General features: G+C 41.2%; 1 protein-coding gene across 1 annotated transcript in view; it reads left to right on the forward strand.

Annotated features, from left to right (window-relative positions):
* The window catches only part of ATP8B1 (ATPase phospholipid transporting 8B1), a 113,471-nt gene that overhangs the window by 81,507 nt on the left and 12,948 nt on the right, over positions 1-19,016 (forward strand). The window contains exons 12-20 of the mRNA XM_024754941.1: positions 1,707-1,897; positions 4,498-4,706; positions 6,166-6,209; positions 6,856-7,012; positions 12,881-13,069; positions 14,814-14,926; positions 16,551-16,715; positions 17,455-17,566; positions 18,529-18,604. Coding sequence (XP_024610709.1) covers positions 1,707-1,897; positions 4,498-4,706; positions 6,166-6,209; positions 6,856-7,012; positions 12,881-13,069; positions 14,814-14,926; positions 16,551-16,715; positions 17,455-17,566; positions 18,529-18,604 — 1,256 coding nt within the window. The remainder of the gene's footprint in view (positions 1-1,706; positions 1,898-4,497; positions 4,707-6,165; positions 6,210-6,855; positions 7,013-12,880; positions 13,070-14,813; positions 14,927-16,550; positions 16,716-17,454; positions 17,567-18,528; positions 18,605-19,016) is intronic.

Genomic DNA, 19,016 nt, shown 5'->3' on the forward strand with positions numbered 1-19,016 from the left:
TGTACCGTATGAGTCCAAATATAAGGCAAATTTAGGTATAAGTTCTCTCAAGGGTCCCCAAGACCACCCCCAGTTTTGATGATTCACTAGGAGGACTTACAGAAATCAGTGTATAGTTGTCCTTGTAGTTAGAATTTATTATGATAATTCTTGCTTATTACAAAGCAAGATCAGCAAAGGGAGAAGGCTCATGGGGCAAAGTTCAGAGGAAACCAGGCGCAAGCTTCCAAGAGTCCTCTCCCAGTGGGGTCATACACACCCAGTGGGGTCATACACACCAGACACACTTAATCCTCCCCAGTTACAATTTGTGTTAGCCCATGTGAGATGTTGGTTATACCAGAGAAGCTCATTAGAGACTCAGTGCCTGGGTTTTACTGGGGTCTGGTCGTGTAGGCACTTATCTGCCTGGCATGTACCAAAATTTCAGACTCCCTAAAGGAATGTGGGTATTCAGCATAAAACATATTGTTTTACACAAGTACTTAGGCACAGTGAGCCATTCTTGTCAGAGCGTAAGAAATACGGAATCAGGAAACCCTTCCAAAATCTAAGTTCCCAGAAGCCAGCCAACAGTCAACCTTGCAAACGGGCCTTCTAAGGATAGCAGTCTCAGGGCTGCTATGTTAACTGTTCTGCATGTAGGGTGGCCCTAAATATCAGGCAGTCCTCCAGTTTGCCAATGAGAAGCTTTTTCAGGTATTTAGTTTAGTTTGGTATGTTCACAGGGGAGGTGAATTCCAGGTCCTTCTAGTCCACCATTTTGATCAATCTGATCTAGTTTAATTTGAATACGTAAACTTTTAGAGACTTATAATACTTACAGGACTTCAACTGCATATACATATTCAGAATTACATAAAAGTAATATATTAATTTAAGGACAATTCGTTTTTCCCTGCTCTCACATTTCATGAAAACTTCATTTGAACTTTTCTGATGCATCTTCCGTGTCATTGTCTTGGTTACGGCGTGAGCCTTCACAAGGTGCTCATCATCTCTCCTCTGTGCCAAGTTCTTTTGAAATATAGCACTTTCGGATTCTGTGTCCAGAAAATTAAATTTGCCCCTGGAAATTTTATTCTTACCCACAAATAACCAACTAGCACTAGGGCTGTTGACTTTTTTATTCATCCCTTAAGTATATGCTCAATTTCCACAACAGAATACTTACTATATGACTTCTTAAAGGATCGTAAACATTAAGTGATCATTAAACCTTCAGGAATAATTACCCAAATCTGGGTAAAATTTTCTTGCCTTCTTCTTTAAAAAAAAATCATTTCCTTCCAACATTTTCTATACGTATCCCAATTTAGCATTCTTTGAAATTGTTTCATGCTACGGTAAGGTGTCTTTCCCAAACAGCATGCTATTGTTCAAAGGAAAAGTAATTGAGAGGATGTCCAATAATATGAGAATATTTAAAGATTTGAATGTAAGATACCACCTTCTCTTCTGAAAGATAATTTTGGGAACAAAACCTCACCTTCTATGTGGTATGTAGGATAAATCAATCAACCATGGAAATAAATAGACTTTCAAAGCATTCTTAAGACACTGTTTCTATTTTAAGTGTGTTGTTTTTACAGACTACTAAATTATCATACATAAGGAAAGTATTGATAAGATAAACTAGCATCTATAAAATGCGTGGGGTCGACAATGCATCTTTAGAATAAACTTAACTGTTGAATGTCTTTTAGATCTTTGTTGTTCTTATCTTGCTTTCTGCGGGTCTTGCCATCGGCCATGCTTACTGGGAAGCTCAAGTTGGCAATTATTCTTGGTACCTCTATGATGGAGAAGACACTACACCCTCCTACCGTGGATTCCTAAATTTCTGGGGCTACATCATTGTTCTGAATACCCTGGTGCCCATCTCTCTCTACGTCAGGTAAGGCTGTCTTCTCTTTGGCCTTTTGCTTTAATGGAAGAACACAGTACATCTTCCCAACTTAACACCTTCAGCTCTAGCAATTCTTGTTTCAAAGGTCATAAGGAGCAAGTAAGAAAATAGCTTTCATTTCAGATTTGAGGATGATACGGGGAAAGGAAATTAACGTTGGTGTGTCTGCTCTGTGCCAGACACAGCATCTTTTATCTCGACCTCTTGACAGATACGGCTACCAGATTCAGAGATCAAACTCTACTCCTTAGTCACTTGCTTGGCAAGATTCCTTCTTGGTGGGCTCCAAAGCCCAAACATCAGAAAGAGCTGTGTGAAGATTTACAACGTTGTGGAATAACTTGGCTGTTTTCCTTTTCAGGAGCCTACCTAACCTCTTTTCCTTGTCTTCCTTATTACCACCTGCTATACCTATTGCTTGGAAAACTCACTGGGTTTCCTGAATGCTGCCCTCTAATGGGAATACCACTCTCCCTGCCCACCGTCAACCTCTCAAAATGTTCTTTGTTTCTCATCTCAACCTCAACCGCGATAAGAGTCAGGATCGTATCTCTGACAAATGGTCATCACCTTGTTTTGTGATATTTCGGACTTTTTTTACTTTTTCGTTTTTTAATATCAAAGTTCACTATCCCTGGTCAATTGAACTTCAGACCGTTGGGAGAGAAATGGTGCCTTGAGATATTCCCAGCATTCAGAGCTTCTCTTAGTTCCGAGAAGTAATAGCCCAGAGGCATATAGGGCCACATGCACACCTGTAATTAGAAGCATTTATTTTATTTTAATTTTATTACATGTGCATTTGTTTTATTTTTAATTTTATTACAGGTAGTTACTATTGTTCTTTTAACATGAAGTAAAGCCCTGGGGAGCCATGTGTTTGCAGTTATTTAAAAAAAAAAAACTGAGATGAGTTTTACCTTTGTCAGGGGAACTGTTATACAGATGATTTTGTCTCTATCTATAAACGTATGTTATGAAATAAACCGTATATGTAGTTTTAGGTTTAAAAAGCCACATCATGTGACTAATATGATTTTCTTTGTTTCTCTTGGAAGTAAAGGTCCTTTCAAACTATAAATCGATCAGGTCATTTCAGATAGTGTCTCTGCTTTGTTTTTAACCCTACAGTCTGTTCATTCAGAAAAGACTCACTGAAGCCACGCTATACCCACAAGGCCCATGTGATCTGCTGCTCTGCCCTCCACACCCAACCATAACCTCCAGCATCTCTACCCACTCCCTGGACTCCCTCATCTCTAGCCTCCCTGAATTCCTCAGCCGGACCAGTGCCTGCCACAGGGCCTTTGCGCCTGCTCTGACCTCCACCTGTAACATGCTTTTCCCCTCCGTATCTACATGGTTGCTCTTTCATTTCCTTCAGGTCTCTGCTCAAAAATCACCTTATCCCCCTGGCTTTTCCTGACCCTCTCTTTCTTAAACATCACTTCCTCTGCCTGTCGGTCTCCAGCTCCCCTCACCCTGCTTTGATTTTCTGCAGAGAATTTTCATCACCTGATATACTGTGTGTTTACCAGTTTATTTATTTGTCCATCTCCATTAGAAGGTAACCTCCTTGAGAGCAGGGTTTTTGTCTGTTTTGTTTACTGATGTGTCCCCTGTACCTAGGATGGTGTCTGGTACATAGTAGGCACTCAGGTAATACAGAAGGGAGGAGAGAAGGAGGGAGTTATTTTTCCATTTGTTTAACTTATTATAGACACATCCTTTGCCCACTGAACAGTTGCTGGATGTGTAAGCACCTTTCTTACACAGTTGAGATAGGTTTAATCAGTTATAGTTTTTAAATGGAAATTATCCTTTTAGAATATCGTATTTTGGACATTCTGTAACCTTATGAGAATTTAGGACTGTATACAAAATGGATAAATGACAAGGACCTACTGTTTAGCACAGGGAACTATATTCAGTATCTTGTAATAACCTATAATGGAAAAGAATCTGAAAAAGAATATGTAAATATAGGTACGCATTCCTCAAAAATATATATATATATATCACTGAATCACTTTGCTGTATACCTGAAACTAACACCATTTACTTCAATTAAAAAATGGTTAAAAAAAACAATTTAGGAAAAAAACATGCTTTAGGGGTTATTTGCCAAAAGCCCTTTGTCCTACTTGAGAGTACATGGGTGTATAACCTAGTGGACCCTCACTCCCTTTGTCCTCCAGTTGAGGGCAAAGGTGAACATGCCTTTCCAGTTGTCTCTGAGTGCGATGGGGAATGAGAGAAAAGAGTAGAAGCTGTCACATCGTGGGGTGCCCCCTGCAGTGTTACCATGTCACCCGTGTGGGTGGCGTGTTCTGAATGTGGGGTGCCGTGGCCAGATGTGCTCAGGAGTGAGTAGGAAATCACATTGAGAGGACACTTTGACCCTGAAGCTGGAGGAAGATGTGTTTGGTCAGGAGAACCCAGAGACTGGGTACATGGGTCACCGCAGGGCTTGTCTCTTTGTATCAATAGATATAAGCAGCTCGCTCCTGGTGCAAAGTTAGGACAAGATCCACTGCCTGCCACTCATATCTGAGAGCTCGATCAAAAGCAGTCTTTTGTCTTCCTAGCGTGGAAGTGATTCGTCTTGGACAGAGTTACTTCATCAACTGGGACCTGCAGATGTACTATCCTGAGAAAGACACGCCCGCGAAGGCAAGAACCACCACGCTGAATGAGCAGCTCGGGCAGATCCATTACATCTTCTCTGACAAGACAGGGACGCTCACACAGAACATCATGACCTTTAAAAAATGCTGCATCAACGGGCACATTTACGGTGAGTGGAAGCTGTTACTCAGTCCCTGGGCATGTGTGACCAGAGGCTGCCTTCCCAGAGTGGCTCAGGGAGGTCAGGGGTCAGAAATGGGTACACATTCCGCAAAAATGTAACTTGTCATGTGAGCCAGCAATTCTGCTCCTGGGTGCGCACCCCAAATGAACGGAAAGCAGGGACTCGAGCAGTATGTGTACACCCATGTTCATAGCAGCGTTATTCACAGTGGTGAAGGTTTAGAAGGAACCTAAGTGTCCGTCAGTGGATGAATGGATAAGGAAAATGTGGTGTATACACACAATGGGATTTTATTCAGCCTTAAAAATGAAGGCGATTCTGAAACTTGCTACGACATGGATGAACCTTGAGGTCATTCTGCTAAGTGAAATAAGCCAGGCACAGAAGGACACATATTGTATGATTCCACTTGTTGGAGGTACTTGGAGGAGTCAAATTCATAGAGACAGAGAGTAGAATGGTGGTTGCCAGGGGCTGAGGAGAGAAGGGAATGAGGAGTTAGTGTTTAGTGAGCACAGAGTTTCAATTTTACCAGACGAAAGAGCCATGGAGATGGATGGTGTTGATGGCCGCACAGCTGTGTGATTGGACTTAGTGCGGCTGAACTGTTCACTCAAAAATAGTTGAGATGGGGCTTCCCTGGTGGCGCAGTGGTTGAGAGTCCGCCTGCCGATGCAGGGGACGCGGGTCCGGGAGGATCCCACATGCCGCGGAGCGGCTGGGCCCATGAGCCATGGCCGCTGAGCCTGCGCGTCCGGAGCCTGTGCTCCGCAACGGGAGATGCCGCAGCGGTGAGAGGCCCGCGTACCACCAAATAAAAAAAAAATAGTTGAGGTGGTAAATTGTATGTTAACGTGTATTTCACTACAATTATATTTTTAAAATTGATTTCCATTTGATATTCTGAAATGTGCTATAGATTCAAGGCTAATGCTGTATTCAAATAGGGTGCTCTAACTTTTAAAGAAAAACGATATAATTCTTTTAAAAGCTATAAGCATAACATCATATGCTTTCCACTTGGAGGAAACTTTGTGCTGTGTATGGTACTTTCCCAGAACATCAGTGAGGAAGGTGGGATGCTGAGGGCTTGAGGAAGGGGTTCTCCTCTGCGTGGGTGGTGGTTCCTTCTGAGCTGGGGGAGGGCAGGGGTAAAGCACTTCATAGGACGTGATTCTGGCCCCAGAGGAGATGGCAGTGTAGACGGACACAATTTGCCAGTATTTGAACCTCTAGACCAGAAACCAGCACACTTTTTCTGTAAAGAGCCAGATAGGAAATATTTTAGCCTTTGCCGGCCACATATGGTCGGTATCAAATATCTTCTTTGTTATGCTTTGTTTGTTTTTTAAAACTCTTGAAAAACCATTCTTAACTCGAGGGCTGTCCAGAAACAGGCTTTGAGACCCGTTGACTCAATTTGTTTTGTCCTGTTTGTTCACAGGAGACCATCGGGATGCTTCTCAGAACGGTCATAGCAAAATAGAGGTGAGTCCTTTCACTTAGGAAATCTCTTGGGTTGTGTATGAGTTTCCTGGGCTGTAACAAACCACCATAAAATGGGTGGCTTAGAGCAACAGTAATGTATTCCCTCACAGCTCTGGAGGCTAAAAGTTTGAAATTAAGGTGTCAGCAGGGCCACTCTCCCTCTGGAGGCTCTAGGGCAGAATCCTTGCTTGCCTTTTCCTAGGTTCTGGTGGTTGCCTGCAATCCTTGACATTCCTTGGCTTGTGGACTCAGCACTCAGAAGTCTGCCTGTGTCATCACATGGCCTTCTGCCTGTGTGTCTGTGTCCAGATTTCCCTCCTTTTATAAAGATACCAGTCATTGGATTAGGGCCCCCCCAGTCCAGTATACCCTAATTTTGATTACATCTACCAAGACCTTATTTCCAAAGAAGGTCCTATTCCCAGGTACCAGAGGTTAGGACAACATATCTTTTTGAGTGGACACAATTCAACTCACAACAGGCTGTGTTAAGACAGATGTGAGCCTCTTGACACTTCAGAACATGTTAAAATCCTAAGGTGATGCTTGCATGAAGACACGGCTTCAGAGAAAAGTTCCTGTCATTTGTGAAGCCCAAGCTGTTTCTTTTAAATCACACTGAATTTTCCTCCTCTGCTTCTTTCAGCCAGTGGATTTTAGCTGGAATACGTATTCCGATGGGAAGCTTGTATTTTATGACCATTATCTCATCGAGCAAATCCAGTCGGGGAAGGAGCCGGAAGTGCGACAGTTCTTCTTCCTGCTGGCGGTGTGCCACACGGTCATGGTGGACAGGCTCGACGGTGAGTGTGGCTCTCGCATCTCGGACACTGGGGACCAGTTTTTTTAGTTTACAGGGAACTCGTGCTTGGGACTCGAAGGCACATATAAAGAGTTGTATGAACTAGAGGTGTTTCAGTTAGGTTTCAATTATGATATTTTATACCCCAGAGAAGTGCATGGCTTACATGGCATACTCCAGGGAGCCTTGCCTTCTAGATCCTGGGTTCTATTTCCCATAGGTAATTCTTTGCCAGAGATATCCTGCAAAAGGCATTTCTGATATAAGGTTTCTTCTTCCTAAAAAATACGATTGGTCTGTTTACCCAGAGGGCTAGCTGACAAAACAGTTAGACCAGGTTGCCTGAGTCCTTTTTTTTTTTTTTAAACCCCCTGTGGGGAAAAGAAGTGAGTGGATAGCAGTGCAACTGTCTTAATGTCCTTCTCCCAGGGATCCTGTCACATATTTCAGAGAACCCAAATACCCTCAAAGTAAATGACTTCTGAAAATTCCCATCTCAACCTGGTGAGATTTAAACTTTAGGATCACAGGATCATATGAATTATGATGGTATATCACGTAAAGTTTCAAATGATTGCAGTCTGAATCCACATAGCATATTGCAAATTATCACTAAATTAATTCAAAGTACAAATATAACAAGGTGTGTACATATTTCCTCTAATAACAAATATTACTGTCCAAAGGAAAAATAAAAAAAGAGTTGTGTGTGTGACAAGTTTGTCAAATCTCCACCCAAACGATGACTGTCTGTGGGCCCCTTCTACTAGGTGGTATACGAGCCAGCAACCCATGAAACAGGCTCCTAGCCTCCGGAAATATACATCTCCTTCACAGTTCTAGCTCCAGATGTGTTTATCACTTTGGAATTGAAATCTTATCAGTAAAAAAAAATGATCGACTCTTGCATTGTAACAGAAGAATCAAAATCTTCTCACTATCTGAATACTTAATATTTATGAAGAGTCACACCTTATCTGGATGATAAGTGGACTTTAAACTTGGACAGTCTTTACTACAAAATAATTTCCGAGAGAACTTATTTTTTACATTCAGATATGTTTGGGGTTTGAAATAGTAGCAGCCAAAAGCCTAGGCCTCCTGAAGTTGCCTTTTTCTTTTGAAGGAACATAATTCATGTGTATTTGCATGGGAACAAGCAAGTTGACTTGTAGATTCCTCTGAAGAATTCTATTTATTTAAAATTAACCTTTTTTTAAAAAATTGAAGTATAGTTGATTTACAGTGTTGTGTTAATTTCTGCTGTACAGCAAAGTGATTCAGTTATACATGTAGGTACATTCTTTTTTGTATTATTTTCCATTATGGTTTATCATAGGATATTAAATACGGTTTCCTATGCTATACAGTAGGACCTTGTTGTTTATCCATTCTATACAGTAGTTTGCATCTGCTAATCCCAAACTCCCGCTGCATTCCTCCCCCACCCTCCCTCTCCCTCAGCAACCACAAGTCTGTTCTCTCTGTTTGGGAGTCAGTTTCTGTTTAAGTTCATTTATGTCATATTTTAGATTCCACAGATAAGTGATATCATATGATATTTGTCTTTCTCTTTCTGACTTCACTCAGTATGACAATCTCTGGGTCCATCCATGTTGCTGCAAATGGCCTTATTTCATTGTTCTTTTATGGCTGAGTAATATTCCATTGTGTATCTATACCACATCTTCTATTCATCTGTCGATGGACATTTAGGTTGTTTCCAAGTCTGCAGCATTCTTAAATGCAGCTTGTGCTAGCTTTGTTAGAGCAAATTTGTCGAGTATTAATGAAAGCTAGGTATTTTGTCACCTATGGACACAATGATACATTATATAGATACACACGTGCATTCTGGAGAGAGCGAAAGGTGCCCTTTTGTCATATGCATTCTCCACTTTAATCAGCCCAGCATACAAGCGAATGTCCTTTTCTGTTTCCTGATGCTGAGGCTTCACATGTAGTGGATGAAATCTCCAGAGGAGAAATAGGCATAAAAACTAAATGTGTAGAAGCTATTGGAGGTAAAAGAAAAAATGATTTTGGCTTTGATACATAAAAGCACCTTGAAGGGGTCCATTGGAAGGGACCTTGGGAGTAACTCCTCCAAATGTTATAGACCAGAAGCACCAAGACCTCCCTGATCTCAGACAGCACGTTAGGACCCATTTTAGCTGAGTCCTTCCACTCCACCATGCTGGTGTGCCTCTGCTCTTGCACTCTCCTTTTCCCTCTTTTACAAGAAGAGTAGAGATTGGCTCATCTTTTATTATGCGTAACATCAACAGTGAGAGGTGAGACTCTTGTCACGTATGCTCAGCAGGTTTGTGTGGCCCAAGTGTTGAGTACATGTAGGCCAAGTGGAGGCTGAGTGTGGAGAAGCCGCATTGGTTTTCTGTTGCTCTGTAGTGATCACCACAAGTCAGTGGCTTAATCACCCATTCATTAGCTCACAGTTCTTTAGGTCAGAAGTCTTGGCACACGGCGTGACTGGGTTCTCTGCTAAGAATCTCCCTAGAATCAAGGTCAGGCCACGTTGTCGACTGGAGGCCCGCATCCTCTTGCAGGCTGAGAGCAGGATTCAGTTCTCTGTGGTTGTAGGACTAAGGCCTCCATCTCCTTGCTGGCTGTCAGCTGGGGCTGCTTTCTGCTCCCAGGGCCTCCCTCCTTCCTTGCCACATGGTTCCCCCTGTCTTCAAACCAGCAGTGGAGAATCTCCCTTCCATCAAACCCCTTTCATGCTTCCAATCTCTCTCTCCAGGAAGAGCCCCGTCCCTTTTGAGGACTGACCCAGTTAGGTTGGGAACACCCAGATAATCTCCTTATCTTAAGGTCAACCCCGATCTGGACCTGAATTATATCAATAAAATCCCTTCCCAGCAGTACCTTGGTTAGAGTTTGCTTGAGTCACTGGGAGAAAGTGTATGTGTACACAGGGTGGGGAGACACACCTTGGGGCCATTGTAGCCTCCTGCCTCCTGCAGAGGCCATGGGAGAGAAGAGTTCGAAAGGCTTGGAGGCAATTTCTTTGCCTGAAGCCCTTTAAGTTGGGATGAACCATGAGATTATGATTAGAGAGCTGAGTTTTAGGAGTTTGGAGCCAAGACACACGAGATGGGTGAGGAAACTGAGGACCTGGGTTAGCATGGAGTCTTTGGGAAGGATGAGAAAGTAACAAATGGCGGGGGTGGGGGGGGGATAGTCAATCCGAGACGTAACTTGTTTCAAGACTGGTGACTAGAAGATTATCAGCCAGAGGAAGCTATGGAATCAGGATAACGAGAGGTGGGGTTTGTTGTTTCAGCATCTATTTTATTCGCATCAGTTCCGTGATCCACAAATTAGTCTGTAAAAGAAAAGAAAGTCTCTTTGGTTGTGTCTGAGCGTGTGGTAAATAAAGAGTTTTCTTCAGAAGAGGTTTCAGGAGGTTAATTTTTAGTCCAGGTTTCCTCCTGCAAACATAAAGTTGGAGTTTGGACCAGGTCTCTGAAGTTCCTCCTGTCTCTATTAGTCTGCAATTCTGTGATTGCATTACTAGAACAAAATGGAAGGATGTTCTTTTAATGATAAAAATATCAGTGTTCTCTCCAGATATGATTTTCTTACTCATGGGAACTTTGCCACCTTTTATCATTTTGTTCCTTTTTTTTTCTGTTGGAAATAAGTTTGCTTTCAGTATGATGCAATATATCCCTGCCAGCGAAACTTGCTGAAGGGAGGGGATTGTGTTCTCACTGCTGATTGTTTAGCTGTGGTTAAATATTTCACCCTCTGGCATGTGTGTGTGTTTGTAGAATGGCTGGATTTAGCAAGTACATTCATAACTTCTGGTGTATGACTTTCTGGGTGAACAGATGGAGAGAGACCAACCTAACTGTCACCTTTAATTACTATTTGGGAGTGATTAATATTGACTTAGAGTGAATCACCTGCGCATGTATGTGAAGGGAGTAGGGTAGGGACGGGGCGTTTAGCTCTCTCTACCTACAGCTGTGCACCCTGGGGCATCCGCCCCCTCCCCATAGATGGACGGGGTAAAGAACTGCCCATCCATCTTTGGGTGCATCCTGATCATGCCGTGGTGGAAAACGAAATGCCTTTTCCTGTGGAAATTCATCTGACTATAGAAATACTTTTCATTCTACTTTAAGATGGAAGAACTAAGAGTAGAAAAATAGAAACTCTTGGATGGGCGGAGCTTTTTTTTTTCCTTTTAACTTTTTACTGAGGTACAACATGTGTACAGAGACAAGCATATAGCTCGTTTTCACAGGTTGAATACTCCCTTGTCGTGAGTACCCAGATTTTTACAAACGGAACATTTTCCATCCCCTAGACATCCCTTTTATGTTCCCTTTCAGTCATTGCCCCTCCAGGGGTGACTACTGTCCTGACTTCGAACAGTGTGGGTTAGCTTTGTCTGTTTTGCGGTTCGTGTAAATGGAATTATGTGGTATGTACTTGGTGTCTGGCTTCTCCGCTCAACACTGGGAGATTTGCTCCTATTGTTGCAATTTAGTTGTGAAATAAAGGCAGTTTCCCATTATATAACTTTCAAATATCAAGATATTGAACAGATTGATACATTTTGAGACTTTTTTAAATTATGAGAATATAGCTAAGTTGAAGAAAGCACACTCTTCTAGAGGGAAGATAACCTGGTACAACCCTTTTAGAAAAGAAGTGAGTAAAATATATGCCAACAGGTTTAAAAAGTATCAATATTCTTTACCCCAGTATTTTCACGACTAGGAAGCTATCCTTAGAAAATAGAGTCAGAAAAACCTTTATACACATACAAAATGCTTATTACAGTGTTTTTAAATTATTTTTTAAACTTTTTTTTAGTGGTTTGAGAGAAGGCAGTTTTGTTTATTTATTTATGGCTGTGCTGGGTCTTGGTTGCTGCACGCGGGCTTTCTCTAGTTGTGGTGAGTGGCGGTCACTCCTCGCAGCAGTGCACGGGCTTCTCATTGCGGTGGCTTCTCTTGTTGCGGAGCACGGGCTCTAGGTGCGCGGGCTTCAGCAGTTGTGGCACGCAGACTCAGTAGTTGTGGCACGCGGGCTTAGTTGCTCCGTGGCATGTGGGATCTTCCCGGACCAGAGATCGAACCCATGTCCCCTGCATTGGCAGGCAGATTCCCAACCACTGCACCACCAGGGAAGTTCACAATGTTATTTTTTAGAGTAAAAAAATCGAGGGAAGGAACTAAGTGCCTGTAATAGGAAAATGGTCACATGTTACATTCACAGGTTACATTCCTTTAAAATAATACCTAGAAAGACTTTTTTAAAGCTATGATAACATGCTCAAAATACAATGTTAAAATAATCAGGATGTAAATGTATATTTAGCATGATGGAAACTATTACAGAAATAGGCATTTCCAAAAGGACTGGAAGAAATGATAACAATGTCAATAGTGTTGTTTTTCCTCTAGATGGTGGGATTATGAGATTTTTTTCCCCCTATTCTTGGCCAGATTTTTCTTCTTTTTTTTTTTTTACTTCTCGTTTATATCACTGTTTATGATTAGAAATAAAAGTTTACCTTTTAAAAACTTTAATATTAATGTTGGCATACTCCTTAAAAATCAGTGACTTGTTTTCTTGAGGCTGATTTGGGCTTTGCAATACCGTTGGTCCTCTGTGCCTGCAGATGTGGAACACCAGCTGTATATCTGCTGTAGTCTGCCATTTTATAAGGGACTAGAGCATCCATAGAATTTGCCTGCGGGTGCTCCTGGAATCAGTCCCCTGCGGGTACCGAGGGGTAACCATACATCCTCACCCAGCACGTGAACTGCACTGGTGAACCCTTGGTGGTGAGCTCAGCTTTTCTCGTTTTCTCTCCTGCCTCGCTTGCTAGGTCAGCTCAACTACCAGGCGGCCTCTCCTGACGAAGGTGCTCTGGTAAGCGCCGCCAGGAACTTCGGTTTTGTCTTCCTCACCAGGACCCAGAACACGATCACCATCAGTGAGTTGGGCACTGAGAGGACCTACAGTGTTCTCGCCATTTTAGACTTCAACAGTGACCGGAAGCGAATGTCTATAATTGGTAGGTCTCCCCTCAGGGTGTGTCTGTGAATGGCTCATTGAGATGCTGCCTTTCACACATTTTATTTAGCGACACCAGGATAAAATAGGCAGTGAATGAACCCCTTGGCTCCCGGAGGATTTCCGCAGGCTTGTCCAAACTAGTGTCTTCTTTCTTCATTCTACACCATGTCCATCACTCGAAGGGACAAATGCAGTAGATCTGAATCTTGCAGATGTTGGTGTATCTTCAAAGATGTGGGCTGCCAGCTGTGGAATCTGGGTGGCAGCACCGTGGGTGGTAGACCCACATGAGCTTTTATATCGTGAGTCACTCTGAGCACTTCTGCTGGAGGCTTGAGGGACACCAGGGAAGGGAGAGTGTAGCAGGAGAGGAGCTCTGAGAAAAGGGAGGCTGTGCTTAGGAATCAAAATCATACCTCCAGCCCAGGCAGCCAAGTGGAGACAGTGATCACTTCATAATACTGAAATGTCTTAAGTTCATATTTTGAAATAATTTCAAACTTACAGAAAAATTGCAAGAACACTTGAAAGAACTCCTGCATTTTCTTCCATATCCACCATTGTTAGCACTGGTCACAAATTCTTTGTCATTATCATTTACAAGTTCTTGTTTTCTCAGCCATTTGAGAGTCAGTTGCAGATCTCATGCCCCTTTCCCCCAAATACTTAAGTAGGTATTCCCTAAGATCGGGAACCTTCACCTATTTTTATACACAGTACACTGATCGGACTCAGAAAATTTAACATTACAGTATTATTATCTGTACAGAACGTTTTTGAATTTTACCAGGAATTCTCTTTCTGATTCAGGACCCCACCTAATATTCCACATTGCGTTCGGTGATTGTTACTCTAGTCTCCTTTATTCTAGAAGAGTTCCACAACCTGTTTTTGATCTTTCATATGCTGACATTTTTGAAAAGCCCAGGCCTGTTATTTTGTCGAGGGTCCCTCAGTTTGGGTTTGTCTAATGTTCCCTCATAATTAGATTCAGATGACGCACTGTTGGCAGGAAGGGTACGTAGATCGGTGCCGTGTCTCTCCCAGCGTATCACACCAGAAGGCGTGTGACTGCTGGTCACATCAGCTTGGATCACTGGGTTAAGTGATACCTATAAGCTTTTCCACCATGAGATTGACGTTTTAACCAAAAGGATATATAGGTTTAACTGCCTCCTGAACTCTGATTAGGCTCATTTTACTGAGTGCTTTCTGCGTACCCAGCACTGATCTGGGCTGATTATCATGCCTGGCATCTCCCTTAGAGAACTTAAAATCTAGTTACTGATGAGACACGTAATACAATTAAATTACTGCAGAGATCAAAAAAGCCAAGAAAATGGTCACAAGGAGCGTGTTTTGGTCCCAGTATTAAAGCAGTTAAGTGTTGTGGGTTTATAGGTAAGAAAGATTCCCACTGGCTGGCACGGACAAAAAAGGCTCTATGGAAGAAGCTAGCACATAGTAGGGAGTCAGTGAATATTTGCTGAAAGAATAAGCAAGGCTATGGAAAACTGAGCTGACTGAAGGAATCTCTTCATCTTTATTTCACTATTACATTCCATGTAGACAGTGGCTTACCAACGTTGTTGAGAGCAACATTTTTCTCAGTACGTCGCTGATTTTAAACTAATTATGAATGTTTAGCACTTTAACACTTCAAATTAACTTTATGAATGTACTTTTCTTTTAAGAAATCAAACACTAACTTTTTTATTTGCTTTCCCTTCCCTTGCTACTAGTAAGAACCCTAGAAGGCAATATCAGGCTCTATTGTAAAGGTGCTGACACTGTAATTTATGAACGGTTGCATCGAATGAATCCTACGAAACAAGAGACACAGGATGCCCTGGATGTAAGTCTCACTTCCACTCTTTATGCCACAGATTCCAAACTTATTTTCTGGTACTATCCCTTAAGCTGGAATGAAAGCTCTGTGTTAACCGTTGACCTTTCTATTGTCTTGGTGTAGTTGAGTGGAAAGAGCACCAAAGTAGGAATATGTTCTGTCCCTGACGCTGACTTCCTAGGAAATGACCTTGCTACCTCTTCCCAGCATCCAGGTCAGCAGTATCTACAGGACTGATCCAGGAGAAAGACTGGTCTTTCTTCTGGTGAACTCGAGCGAGCTACAAACCATCCTGTGCTGTAGTCTCCAAGACTTCCAACGTCCTAGCGTACAGTGAAGGAAAGAGAGCAATCACGTATGATAGGGCACGACAAAGCAGTGCACTGGATGATCAAGTTCTGATACCTTTGTTAGGGAATCACTTTGGTCTTCATTACTTCAAACTTGCTATTTTAGGGGACTGTGTACTCGGTCCAGTGATACTGCAATTATTCAGAATGCTTCTGGAAATTTCTCTTTTAGAATCGCCTACCAACCCTTATATTGTTTTGCTTATATATAATGATGGCAATGAGGTATGGCGCATATCTGTCAGATCTGGTGTCCCAGTTCTGCCTCTTTACTTGTTTTGTGCCCTCTGGGGGGAAATGGTTGATGTCTCAGATGAATCATTAATTGCCTGTGTGGAAGAAGAAGGGGATAATTCCTACCGTGGAGGGTTGGTGCAAAGCCTCTTGGATGAAAACCATCTTGCACAGCCCCTAGCACTTAGTAGGTGCTTAATAAAGGGTTTTTTTCTTCCCTTCACTTGACGGGTCAGAGTTTGGGGGCCAAAGGTCCTTCAGAAAGAAGCCTGATGAATACGATGTTTAGTAAGTGGGGTCACATTTTAAGGTTATATGTGTTACTGAAGCAGTTACACTGGATAATTTCTCATGAGGAGATGAACAAGGGCAGTCTAATCAAATACATGCAGAACCTTGCAAAGAGTCTTTGACAACAGACCCTCAGTTGGGTGAAGCAGTTCTGCCATTTTGGGCTAGACAAGATGTGATTGTGAAGTAATGGAACATTTTTACTGGTTCATATTTAAGCTATTTAAATTGGCTTAAATCTGTTCACCATGATTAAATCTTCCAGACTCTTTCATTAAAATGTTTTATCTCAGCTTTAACAGTGACTCATGTATTTCAGAATTGGTTTGAGGGAATAACGCTTGGTTGAGAGTTCATAGTTGATTGGACTTGTAACAGTTTGTAGAAACAAATTATAAAGGTGTCAGGTCTGGTTTACAAAATCATTATACCCCAAGGCAGCTTCCTTGGTCTGTTATTTTCTTCGTTAAGAGAAAAAGGGTTTTTTAAATTCTCATGACTTGATTTAGAAGAAAGATATGCTTTTCCCTTGAACTAATTTCGGAATGACGAATATATTCCTAAGATATTGAGAATACTTAGAAAAATAAAGTATTTGTTTAATCTCTATGGAATGTATGTGTACAGAATCCATCTTTCACAGTCTTTTAAAATTCTCTTATTGTATTATTTCAAAGTAAGGTTTCAAACTTGATCTTGAATTACATAAAATTAACTATTCTCTGGGTGAATGGATTGTCTTTTAAATCAAACAGATCTTTGCAGGTGAGACTCTTAGAACCCTGTGCCTTTGCTATAAGGAAATTGAAGAAAAAGAATTTGAGGAATGGAATAAAAAGTTTATGGCTGCAAGTATAGCCTCAACCAACCGGGATGAAGCTCTGGATAAAGTATATGAGGAGATTGAAAAAGACTTAATTGTGAGTTTTAACCTTTGTAACTTTCTCCTTGATATTCCAAACAGAATTGGAAATTTTATTACGTTTTATTACAGTTTTGATCTCATGCTTGAAAGAGAATTCCAACTTCAGTATTTGAAATTGGTACGGTGGATCTAGGTCACCTGAATTTCTTTTGTTCAGCAAGCAAAATAGGAATTGCCATTAGGAGAAACCAAATGACAGAAAACACGATGAGATTCTGATTCTGTTATTTTTATATCCCTTATTAAAATTCACTGTGATTTGTATACAGTAACAAGCCCGCATATACTTATTACATTGTGAGAATTACTGAGATGATTTATATTTTGCAAAATCTTGAAATGAGAAAATATACCATTTGTTAAAGAGACATTTAAGACTTACTGCTTTTAGTGTTTATATTAAAAGGAAATGTTCAGTGAATAGTTAGTATTGACTTTTAGCAAGAGAAATTGGCTTGTGTCCGTGTAAAGTAGTATACACACAATGAAAGTATCTTTTTATTGTCTTTGATTTGTACTTACATTTTGTCTTGGTGAATTACTTTAAGAAAAAAATTTTGGCTGTTTAGTTTTTAATGAGTATGACACACGACAGCCTTCCCAGTTAATGCTGGCCACTGGCCCCAATAGAGCACCAACTGGGGTGTATTTAGTCCTTTTTACAGTTTGGCAAACTGCAATTAAGAACATTTTTGGCTTATTTGCTAATTCCTTTCTTTTAATGTATATTTCAGCTATTGGGAGCAACAGCTATTGAAGACAAGCTACAAGATGGAGTCCCAGAAACCATTTCAAAACTTGCAAAAGCTGACATTAAGATCTGGGTGCTTACTGGAGACAAAAAGGGTAATTTAGTTTGCACGAAAGCATATCTGTCAATTCACAAATATTCATAGCTCCTGTTTCCCTTGCTCAAGGTGACCTCAAACTTTCCATCCTCTACAAACACTGTCTGTTTCTTTGGGACAGAGACTCTTTCCCTAAGAAATCCTTCTGTTATTCCAGCCCATCCTGACCGCATCCTTCCCGAAGCTCCCTCAGTGGCAGAGTTTACTCCTTAAAATTGAGCTCTTTGTCGTGTCTTCCTGATTGTGTTTAGTCTTTTCTCTCCCACCAGATGTGGGCTGCTACACTCTGGTCCCTTCTGTCCTCCCCAGCACTTTGCCACCTGTTGGGCATAGAGTAGAACAGTACAAAATACTGAACAACAACTTTTGTTTTCTTGCCCCTTTTACTGCTTGAAAATTATAATGAAAATTTTATACCCAAGGGAAGATTTTCATTTTTAAATTTAGAGCTCAACAAGTTGTATTGATTCTTTACTTCAGAAGCCTCCCATGGGAAACTAGATCACTTCTCTTACTCTGACTGACATAGTTGATGGGTTACACACTTTGATAAGCTTAGGGATTAAGTCCTGACTTTAAACAAATAATGGTGGTGGAAGAGGGGGAAAAAATCTCCAGTAGGAACCCCATGTGAGGGCTTATGGAAATGGTCATCCTTCTCCCCCATAACAGAATGATTAAACCACACGAACGAAATGTGTTCAGTATTTCAATCAACATTGATTTATTAAATAACCGGTTTATGTATTTGATATATAGCACATTTTATTATTGAAAACATCTCAACCAGACTTTGACTTATTACATTTACTTTATTACAGAGAAAGGGATTTTTTTATGTGATTTCTAGACATTGCTGCAGAAAAATCTGGTTCATTAATTGAAAAAATATCATTACTAAAATCCATTATTAAATTCAGCAGTAGGAATGACATTTGACTTAACTTTTTTCTGTTGCAGAAACTGCTGAAAATATAGGATTTGCCTGTGAACTTCTTACTGAAGATACCACTATCTGCTATGGGGAAGATATCAGGTGAGTAAAGGGCCTGCAGTATATGTCACGTCTCATTTTTATAAAAGCAAGACTAGACCCAGTAGACACAGCAGATACAGAGAAATGGGAGCTAGAATGTGTCAGTTGGCACAGTTTCCTCGTTTAAATGAAGCAAGGAAACAACAGGCAGCTCCAATTCACCATGTTTCGACCTCATGTTGTAGGAAAACCTGGGGCCTTGTTTGCCTTTTCAGGGGCCGTTTTTCTGTATTCCTTGGAAGCACTCAGTGCTTGTCTGCTGAAAAAGGAAGTGGGCTTGAGACACCACTATTTAGTATGAATTTTATACATATTTTTTCTCTTCCAGCCTTTAGTGACTTGTCTTGATCACTCCTTATTTTCAACTTGAAAATGAGAATTAATGTGGAAAGTGAATAATAAATACCTAATC

Source organism: Neophocaena asiaeorientalis, unplaced genomic scaffold, assembly GCF_003031525.2.
Source record: "Neophocaena asiaeorientalis asiaeorientalis breed wild unplaced genomic scaffold, Neophocaena_asiaeorientalis_V1.1 scaffold124, whole genome shotgun sequence".
Taxonomy (NCBI): domain Eukaryota; kingdom Metazoa; phylum Chordata; class Mammalia; order Artiodactyla; family Phocoenidae; genus Neophocaena; species Neophocaena asiaeorientalis.